This window comes from Rhizopus delemar, genomic scaffold (assembly GCF_000149305.1).
Source record: "Rhizopus delemar RA 99-880 supercont3.11 genomic scaffold, whole genome shotgun sequence".
Lineage (NCBI taxonomy): Eukaryota > Fungi > Mucoromycota > Mucoromycetes > Mucorales > Rhizopodaceae > Rhizopus > Rhizopus delemar.
This window is the reverse complement of record NW_027137837.1, coordinates 1,459,869-1,470,821: the sequence shown is the minus strand read 5'-3', so window position 1 is coordinate 1,470,821 and position 10,953 is coordinate 1,459,869. Positions and strand designations below refer to the sequence as shown.

The 10,953-nt window shown below is 41.8% G+C and overlaps 2 protein-coding genes across 2 annotated transcripts; both read right to left on the bottom strand.

The window, feature by feature from the left end:
- Window positions 1-79: 79 nt before the first annotated feature.
- Window positions 80-3,572, bottom strand: RO3G_13222 (uncharacterized protein; the record flags this gene model as incomplete). Its single annotated transcript, XM_067667806.1, has 4 exons — window positions 80-95; window positions 137-683; window positions 882-2,587; window positions 2,647-3,572. The coding sequence occupies 4 exons, from the start codon at window positions 3,570-3,572 to the stop codon at window positions 80-82; spliced, it is 3,195 nt and encodes a 1,064-aa protein (XP_067523907.1).
- Window positions 3,573-7,887: 4,315 nt separating this feature from the next.
- On the bottom strand, window positions 7,888-10,920 carry RO3G_13221 (uncharacterized protein; the record flags this gene model as incomplete). Its single annotated transcript, XM_067667805.1, has 1 exon — window positions 7,888-10,920. The coding sequence occupies one exon, from the start codon at window positions 10,918-10,920 to the stop codon at window positions 7,888-7,890; it is 3,033 nt and encodes a 1,010-aa protein (XP_067523906.1).
- Window positions 10,921-10,953: the final 33 nt, after the last annotated feature.

Here is a 10,953-nt window from a genome sequence, read left to right as displayed (position 1 = left end):
CGGATCAGGCGCATTGAGGATAGCACACTTGGTGGGACTCCATCTGTAGCCAAGCACTTGGGAATGGATTTGGGCCAGGTCAAGCATCTGTTTGACTTCACTAGCAGAACCAATAATAGCCACATCATCAGCATACAGGAGAGAGTTGATAGCTGTTGGCGACGGAGACAAGGAGGAGACATCCAATGGCGGACCAAAAGGAAGACCAAGACCAGAACCAGAAGAGCCAGAATCAGAAGGATCAGGAGGACCAGAAGGAGACAAGGACGAAACCATTGTTGTGGTACGCGTGGCAGCAGAACGAAGAAGAGCAGGCAGCGTATTGATGTAAATCGAGTACAGATGTGGGCTCAAGACAGAGCCTTGAAGTACACCTGTACTCGGAGTGAATGGTGTTGAGACTTGGTTGGACAGCAGGACCGAAATCGAAACATCATCAAAGAGATGAGCCAAGACAGAGACCAGAGCAAAAGGAGCATTGACAGCCAAGAGGGATTGCCAGATGACACGTCTGTCGACGGTATCATACGCAGCCTTGATATCAAGAAAAGCCACAACAGGGAAATGACGCTTTCGACGATAGTACTCTTGCATCAAGTCATGCAAGCAGAGGGCTTGGTCAAGAGCACTTCGCTGTGGACGGAAACCACCTTGAGCAATGTCCAATGGAGGCGAGACATCTTCTAGAATTGGGAAGAGACACATTTCAAACAGCTTGCGAATGATGGACGTCAAGGAGATCGGCCTGAAGTTTGACGGTTGATGAGGGTCGCCCTTCTTGTAGATAGGCACGACCTGCGCATGACGCCAAAGAGAAGGAGTGTATGACCATTGGCAGCAGATATCAAAGAGACGAGCCAGGATAGCAGCGACTTGCTTACGAATGGGGATAAGCATCTCTGTACGCAGATGATCAGAGCCAGGAGCTTTGCGTAAAGGTAGACGACGCATTGTGTCAGCAACAGAGTCAGCCGAAAAAGAAGAAAGACCAGAGCCAGAACCAGGACCAAGACCAGAGCCGAGACCAGAACCAGAGCCAAGACTAGAACTAAGACTAGAGCCAGAAGGGTCATCCTCAGAAACGGAAGCCAGATCAAATGGAACTTGACCATCAGGAGACGGAAGTGGAGGTGGACGACTGGATGGTAGACCAGAGCCAGAGTAGACGGATGCAAGATGATCCCGCATAGCGTTGGCACCAGCGACGGGACCATCAGGATGAGCATAGGAGACTTGAGGACGACGACGGTTATGGACTTGCTTGACCCTACGCACCGCAGCAGAAAAGTCACCACGAGCGAGGGAGTCACAAAAGGCACGCCAGGATTCTCGCTTTGCACGCTTGACAGCCGTGCGGAAACGGACATGAGCTTCTTGATGAAGACCCCACCAATAAGCTTTGTCAATCCCAAGGGACCAACGCCACTTACGGTAGAGCCAGTCGCGACGATCAGCCAATGCTTGCAGTTGAGAGGTCCAGAACCTTTTCCATTGCTTCGGTCTAGAGACACGAGATCCTACTGACTTGTCCAGAGCAGAGTAGATGGCCGCATTGAGTTCATCGTTAAGATGGTCAATGGGTGGACGCGTTGACGGTGGACTTGAACACAGCTGTTGAAGCTGGTCAAGCAAAGCAGCAGACAAGGAACAAAAGGTAGACACATAAAGCTTCTGAACTTCTGGTTCTTTCAACCGAGACAGATTCCAAAGGCGACGAACTTGACCTAAAGAAGGAGAAGACTGCGTAGAAGGGACCACAGGGACCGAGTACTCAAAAGAGAGAGACATCAGTTTATGGTCTGACCCCAGAGAAAGGTCCAAGGCGACCGAGATACTTGCTGAATGGACCAGTGGCATGTTGGTGATGTAGTAGTCTACAATGCTGCTTACCTCAGCATGACCACGGCAAGTCAGGTATGTTGGAATACCATAGGCAAGTGTCTTGTTCAAGATGTTGAGACCATGGTCGTCGCACCAACGACGAAGGACAGAGCTACGCATGTTAGTACGAGAGTCACCAACGAGACGACCAAGACGAACATTGAGATCACCGCAGATGATTGTATCGTCAGTGAGCGGTAGAGAGTCCAGGACAGACTGTACCTCAGCAGTAGGCAATGAAGGAGGCAAGTAGAGGCAGATGAGCCGTAAGGAACGACCCAACTGCAGACCAAGAGCATACTTACAGTTCACAGGAAATTCAACCACAGGAAGTGGACACCGAGGAGAGACCAAAGCAGAGACACCCATTGCACCACGGTACTGACCAGCAACAGGAGAGCCATAGAGATGAAACTGCTGCCATGAGGTCGGAAGGCGAGCAGGAGGAAGCAACCAGGTTTCGGTAATAAAGACCAACGAGAACGACTGGCAGTGACGGAGGAGATCATCGACTGTGGAAGCCTGGAGACCGTTGGCATTCCACAAGCCGATGGTGAGCGGAACGAGTGATGATGTATTATTTGAAGGAGTGGACGGACCATGGGAGCCATGAGAGCCATAAGAAACCAAAGGAGAGGAAGGAGTGAGCAAATCTGGGACCATACCAGAGGCAGAGACCGAGGACTCATTATAATGACAAGTATTACTACTCATCATTATAATGATCCAAAGCTGGAACGAGAGTCGGGACGGTCTTGATTATACTGATCCAGAATCATTTCGTCGTCGGGTTGATCACGGTGGCGAGGGAAGGCAGGGCGATCCCCCTTTGATGAGAGCACCTCCGAGACTACTTCATCGGATACCATAGCGTTGGCAAGGAAGAACTTGGAAACAGCAACGGCGACAGGGTATCTCAATCGTTCCAGAGTACGAGAGCAGCGTTCGTTGACTATGGTAGCGATGGCAGTCAAGCGAGTGTCAATGGAAGCAGTGGCATAGGTAGGGTCGGCCAAGTGTTGAGGATCCAAAGGATCAAAATCAGTCAAGACAGGAACCTTTGCTCGTTCGAGCAGACCAAGGAGAACAGGCTTGTACTGCAAGTGCACAAGCAGACCAGCAACAGAATGTGCAGGAAAGCACACATCAAGAACACGCCAGTTGTCAACACCAAGTCGACTGAGACGACGACGCGCCTCGGAGTAGGACATACGCCTAGATCTGGGGATATAGACGTATTCGAATCCCTGATCACCAGAGACAGGTTGAAAGCCACGAGCAGCAGCAAGACGACGACGTACCTTATTTCGAGGCTTACCATTGGCAGCCACTACGGCCCAAGAAGAAGCTTCAGTGCCAGATGGCATAGTGTTGACATTACCATCTTCCATTTCAGAAATGGCGGAAGCAGCAGCGACATTTCCAACTTTTGGAACGGTTTTTGTGATTTTGACAGAACCAGAGTGACCAGAGGACGTCACAGAACCAAGCTTTGCACGAAGTGTTGCAATCTCTTCAGATTGCTCATTCGTAATTTTCTTGAGATGAGCATTTTCAGCTTGCAATTCCTCTAATTGGCGAAGCAGCCCATCATGGTAAGAAACTCTTTGTTCCAACTCTTGAAACTTGCTAAACAGATCTTGAATTGAAATGGGGACAATTGGCACTTCAGGCCACGATGGATAAATCATGATATTTACGGTTCAATCGGCGCTATAACTACATTCCAAATATGGAAATATATATTTTTGGTCATTGCGCATCGATTGGTACCATTTTCGTTTTCCAATTCCGACTATTTGTTGTAGATATCTGCGCTTGAAAATAGGCGGTATGCAATTTTTTGGGCACGCTCTATATCAATGACTTCTTTACAGATTTTAATAAGGCTTTGAACATTTGTGTAACTATATGGTCCAACAATAGGTGTTATAGCTTTGCTAAAATATCTGTATTTGATGAAGAGAAATATGTTAAAAACAGCAATAAAAAAATAGTAATTTCGGAGATTTTGGCGGAGATTTTGCACAAGTACTTTAATCAGTTAGAGCTTATGGTATGCAAATTTTTACTAAAAACCATCGAATAGAAACAATTTTATGTGACCCTTAAATTTATAGCATGTCTGCACTTTTTTTATGATTGCGGAGCGAATATTTGATTTCACACTCCGAGACTTTGGGAAATGACTTATCCAATAGTACGCTATATTGGGTAGAAGTTTGAATGGAATCTGAAAAATTGAATTTTGGAGCTCATCTGGCACTGTAAGCATCTGATTTCCTCAGCTTGCCCTCATTTACTTTTGTGAAGGATTAGCAATCGACAACTCCTTTGTATGTTTCTTGAATTCTAACATTACTGATGTATGGCAGTTATATGAAACATCGATATGGCCGCCAAAATTTTTGCGACCGATTTAGGGTTCTTAGCGTATATGCTATAACAAGGATGTCTTGCAAAGTGGCATCATCCACTGTCCGAGCATGCATACCAAATGGAAGCTTATTTCTAAGCATCTTTTGATGAATGTAATATAGATACTAAGTTTTTTAACTAAATAACATCATTGATATTATGTAAGGATCACATTGCTTCCTCGATTCTTAAAATATCGTTATTTCTTCATTATGGTTCAAACATTAGTCGTAAAAAAACTAATTGTAATTGTTAAGATAATAGAAAACAAGAGGTAAAAACAAAAATAAAGAAACAGTTTGTGAACGTTTCGAGTCTGATCTTTATTTCAGTTTAAGTTAAAGTAAAAATTATTCTAATTGAAGGCAGATATTTATATCTTATTGAGTGAATGACTTGATATCTTGCATTGTAAACGTTCTTCTACTCTTTCAGGTGCTTTATCAAGTGTCATCTCTATTTATGATTATGAAAACTTTTCATTTGTTCTTTTGTATGTCTGTCATAGATTATCTTTTATTCTGGGAATTCCTCACTGATTTGAATAACGTTATTTTACGCGTTATTTCAATTACGTGAAAGATTAGCAATATTCCTGACATTGGATTGGATTTGGTTATTTTAGTTGATACTTCTTCTTATCAAAGAACTCTCATGAATACAATACATATTTTAAAAGAACATGTTTAATTGGAATTGATTGTATGATCTTATTTAAATAAACTTGTATTTTATTTTATTTTAGTTATGATCTTGTATTAAGACTTATATTTATCAACGCTAACTACAATCAGTTACTGTTCTACAACAGTAATAACCTATATACTGTTATATAATATCGTGATATTATTCTTGAATATCATTTAAAAATATTAATGCTTATCGTTTTTATAATGTTTTGTTGATTACAAATCTATTCTTAGTTAAATTTAAATGTTCTAATAAAATGTGTTATTCTCATTATAATTTGAATTAAAAAAAAACTGTAAATTATTTTTTATTGGATTTGGTACATTTCTTTGCTACTTTTTTTGTTTTTCGATGTGTGTTTATAGTTCATAGTGTTATGTTCTGGTAAAGGTAATAACAAAGATAAACCAAAAGAATACTTTTTGAGACTGAACTTTATTTAAGACAATCTTAATTGTTAAAAAGAAATCATTACAAAGTCTACTACTTATATTCTTCTATCAATTGGCGGGTAAATGAGTAGTTATGAGCGTAGATCCAATAATTGACACGTTTGATTGAAGAATGATCACTGAATCGATTATGAAAAATTTTAATTCGTTGTTTTTATAGATCTTATTGTTCTTTAACTGATCTGGGAGAATTGTCCCATCTTCAATGAGAGGAAAGATATATTTATATGAAATGCCTCCAGTCAGATCAAAGTTGACTAGGTACCTGATCCATTATTATTCATTTACGGAAATGATGAATAGTAAAGATCATGACTTATTTAGTATTCATGTTTACTTTATAGAATGAATCTAATAGTGATAGTTTTATATAAAAAAGAAGAAGAGTATATTTTATTTAATAAAGATTTAAATTATTATCTTTTATCAATTTTAATATACTTCTTTTAGTTGTGATTATTCAATGTCCGTTATGATCAGACTCTGTTCTACAACACATGGTAGGTGCAGTGAAAAAATCACAACAGTGAGTACTTTTTAGGCAAAGAAAAATTATAATTAAGCAAGAGCACATGATAATAGCGCTTTTGCTTTGCAAATTAAAGTTAGCATATAGTTATGCTGCTATTTAAGGTTGTCTTTCTGTAAGTGAGTTAATTTGAGTTAAGTTTGCTTATAAAGCTTAATTTAAGGTTGTGATTGCCTTGTAAGTTGTTGTTTTATATAGGGTTTAAGCAGATGTTTGATAAGTAGTGACCACCAGATCTTATGTGTAAGATCAATACGATGTTTCTTGATAAAAGTTAAAGTAGAGTAAAAAGTTTAGGTAAACAGGGACTTGTTAAAGTTTGTTATTTACTGCGTAAAAACATATGATTTATTTAAACTGACCAACAATTTCTTCACAAAAAGATGGGATATATACATATGTATGATATTTTTTTTTCTTTTTTGCTTTTCTTATTTTTTTTGACCATTTTTATATTTTCAACATTTTTTATCTTTTTAACATTTTTTATAATCTTTTATCTTTTAATTTTTTCTATTGCTATTTTTTGTTGGTTTGTGTTTTGAGTTGAGTGTTTTAGAGAAGTTTTTCTTGAAATTTTTAAAGTAAGGTACTGTAGTGACTACCAGATCTTTTAATTAAGATCAAATAAAGGTAAAGATAAAAAAAAATAAAGGGATCAGGAACTTTTTATGAGAAGGTTGCCTGTTTATTGAATAAAATATATAAAATAAAAATGTGAGTAGAACTGTACTGTCCTTTTTCTTCATCTAAATAGTTGGGATATTTATATTGTTAATTTTTTTTTCTTTTTGACTTTTTTCATTTTCTTGACTTTTTCACTTTTTTGACCTTTAACATTTTCTTGACTTTTTTCATTTTTTGACTTCTTTGTTACACCATTTTTTTGACTTCTTTATCACAACATCAACCCTCAAAAAGAAGTTCTTGTGACCTACAAAAACATTTCAGCTGTAAAATAAATAAAAGGGAAAACTTAATCAGTTATCGCAAAAGTATAAAATGGTCATTGGGTGGATTGAACTCGTGACATCAAGATTCAAATGAGCCATATTTCCAATTAAGCTATTTTGTAATTTCTGGAAAAAAGTGGTTTATAAACATCCAATGGACTTCCATAAATATTTTGAAGACCGTTAAACATGTTTAAAAATATTATATGGTGCTTACTATTTTTGAAAATTACCGATGTACCAAATGATACAAAACTAACTGGGAACAAAGGTGCTTCACATAAGAAACGCCCCATTATTCTAGACTAAATCGGGAAATATTCGGAACTTCAAAAATTAAACAGCGCCATTCGATTCTGCTTGCCTTATAACCTTAGTTTCTATTTTTGGATTGTTATTCTAGCTCCGCTATAGCTGTAGATATTATGATTTATCCATCGTGGCCTGAAGTGCCAATCACCCTGAAATGGAAGCAGTAGAAACACCTGTTGGCACCACAGTTGGGGGTCGAGTAGTCGACATTCGACCAGATGAAGAAAATGAATTAGTCGACATTGCAAAAAAAGAAATGGTGAATAATTAACGCAGCGAGTTGAAAATTGGCTATTATATGCAAATAATTATGCTGAGTCGAATGGTGCAAGAGTTGTTGATGGATGACAAGTATTGAGCGAGATATGAGCTTTTTAAAGATTTAAAAAATAAAAAATTAATAAATCTTTGTGTAACGGTATGAAACACGAAAGAAAGATGCCCGTTTAGCACAGATAAAAGATTTTTGTTTATTGAGTGGCAAGGAGACGTTACAGTATGTGTCTCGCCATGAGGTGCAATAAATTTTACAAAACAAGATAAAATAAAAGAATTATAAGATGACAAGAGTTAAGAAATAAAAAAACTAGACATGGCTAGAGAAAAAAAGGCAAAGTAAACAAAGAGAGACCAAGGCAGCAGTTAACAATAGTTAATCTTGTACTGAATCAAAGAACAAGCGATCGACCGCAGTTGACAGTTGTAGTGGGCGAATCTTGTCCAAGAAAAGAGAGCCAGAGGTGTCGATAGATGATCCAGTAAATGTACCTTCAGGAAGACAAATCTGTTCGATTTCAAGGAGGACTTGACAGATAACAGGCCACCAAAGGGACCAACGAGAGAACAGTGCTTCAGATGGATAGGCTGGAAGCTTTCTTGGCAACATGTTCAAAACATGATCTAAAGGGTTGGGCTTGATGTCAGCAGGTAGGTTCAACCTTTCAGCAACACGAAGGCAGGACAAGAGGTGAGCACGAGAGGCATGGGTCGGACCGCAGCTACAGTCGATAGGACGAGCAGGGAGCCACCCCATACGCCATCGGAGGATGCGACTACGGTCAGAGAGGAGCATTGGGATGAAGAACATGCCATCAACACCAATACTTGGACGACAAGCAGATAGCAGAACAGGTGGATCAGGACGACCAAGGATATGCTGAAGAAGGTCAGTGCGGTAAGCAAGCACACTCTTTTTGACACGAGCATCGGTGGAGAGATGTGCAAGACGATCATCAACAGAGGTATACCCACCCGTATACCGAGAATTCGACCATAGAGGGTTTTGCCTTAACAACGTCGGCCATCGGAAGCGACTCTTGATCGGGGCAGCAGTGACAAAGGGAATCAACTTGGCAAGCAAGCAATCATCAGGAAGATGGTGAACACGAATGATCATCTTGAGTACCAAGGTATGGGCCCGTACATGCATTGATGGAGTGCTTGTCAAGTGCTTGAACACCGTGGTAGAGGCACGAGGGTGACCACCAAAGGCTAAACGAAGACATTGGTCTTGAGCGCGATCCAGTAGAGCTAGTTGCTTTTGCAAAAAGGTGCAGATGCACAAACCATACTCGAATCTAGGTCTAATAAAGATAGCATAGAGACGAACAGCAGTAAGGCGAGAAAAGCCAGGAGAGCGGATACCGACAGGCAGCAGGAAGCGACGCATGGCAGAGACAGCAGAGGTAACATTCCGTTGTATCAGCAGACCAGTAGCAATAGAGCCAGTGTCATCAAATGGAACACCGAGATAGTTGAAGGTAGATTGCACAGGAATGGGATCACCATACAACTTGAACTGGGGACCACCAAGGGAGACAGCACAGTTAAGCATCACACACTTGGCAGGATTCCATCGGTAACCCAAGGAGAAAGAGTGTTCCTCAGCAGCCTTCAGAAGACGAGGCATGACTTCAGCTGCTCCTATAAGGACAACATCATCAGCATACAAGAGACAGTTCAACCAGAGGCCATCGAATTCACGTTGCGGGTTCGAGCTATAGTACCTTGCAGAGACTGGTAGGCGAACAGAACGAAGCAGAGTAGGGAGGCTGTTGATGTAAATGGAGTACAAGAATGGCGAGAGGATTGAGCCTTGGAGCACACCAGTTCTTGGCCAGAAGGCAGGAGAGGTATAACCAGAGATTAACACTTCAATACTCACCTTATCAAACAGACATTGCAGCAGACCAAGTAGAGCAGGAGAGACATAGGTTTCTAGAGCACGCCAGATGATGGCTCGATCAACAGTGTCATAAGCAGACTTGATATCCAAGAACGCCAAAACAGGAGGTTCACCATGATGATCGATAGCATGCTGTCGACAGAGCTCATTCAGACAGAGGGCTTGATCCAGAGCACTACGACTATGACGGAAGCCGCCTTGGACTGGGTCGAGTGGTGGAGCCGTGTCTTCAAGAGTTGTCTGCAGGCACAGTTCAAAGAGCTTTCGTAGTACCGATGTCAGGCTGATCGGTCGATAGTTTGCTGGTTGCAGAGGATCACCCTTCTTGTAGATGGGAACCACTTGAGCAGTGCACCACGCAGCAGGGACAGCAGACCATATCCAGCACAGACGAAAGAGCAAAGTCAGAACAGGGACCAGATCATCAGCAATCGGTAATAGCATCTCTGTTCGTAAGTGGTCACAACCAGGAGCCTTGCGACGCGAGAGACGTTTGAGAAGCGCAGTGCGCACCGTCTCGGTATCCACTGGACACGGATCATCTTCAGGACAATGAGGACCAGATGGGATCGGTGGTGCATTGTACCTAGTGGATGGTAGGGACGAGCCAGAGAATACTTGCTGCAAGTGATTAGCCATGGTTGTAGCTGCAACTGTGGGACCTTCCGGATGGGAGTAAGAAGGAGACAGTGTGCGGTTTCGCCTAATCCTTTTGATAGTGGCAGTAGTATCAGACAGCGGACCAGAAGACAGAGTTTCGCAAAACTGCTTCCAAGTAGCACGGCGACGACAGTACAGAGCACTCTTGAACCGTTTGGTAGCGACTTCGTATTCTTGCCATCGAAGTACTTTGTTGACACCAGCAGCTCGCTTCCATTTGCGACGGGTTTGTTCACGACGGTCAAACAGAGTTTGAAGATCATCAGTCCAGAACCAGGCATTGCCAGAACCACGAGGTTTCCTTTGGCCAACAGAGTCATCCAGACAAGAGTGGATGATGGAGGTCAGCTCGTTGGCAAGAACATCCATGTCAGGTGCAGTGGTGTTGGTAGGTGATGCATATGTTGTTAAGCATTCACGAAACGGTTGGATACGGTCCCGGAAGAGGCCAACATAGAGGCAGTCAGGTTCGGTCAGTCTACTCAGATTCCACAAACGACGAGGGTGAGCAGGTGGAGATGGTGGTGGAGGCAGGACACAGGACAATGACACAGGATGGTGATCTGAACCAAGGGACAGGTCTTCGTGTACTAGCATCTTGGGATTCACCAGTTGTTGTGAACTGAGAAACAAGTCGATGACACTGTTGAAGTGTTCACCGGTGGCAGCATTGACACGGCCTTGAGCACAGTAAGTGGAGATACCATAGGCTAGCTCAGCGTTCCAACAGGTCATTCCATTCTCAAGGATCCAGCCAAACAATTTGATGCCACGAGTGGTTGTTCTTGAATCACCAAGAAGATGTTGGTGTCGCGCATTGAAGTCACCGCACACAACCATGTTGGTCTGTGATGGATGCGTTTGGTGAGGGAG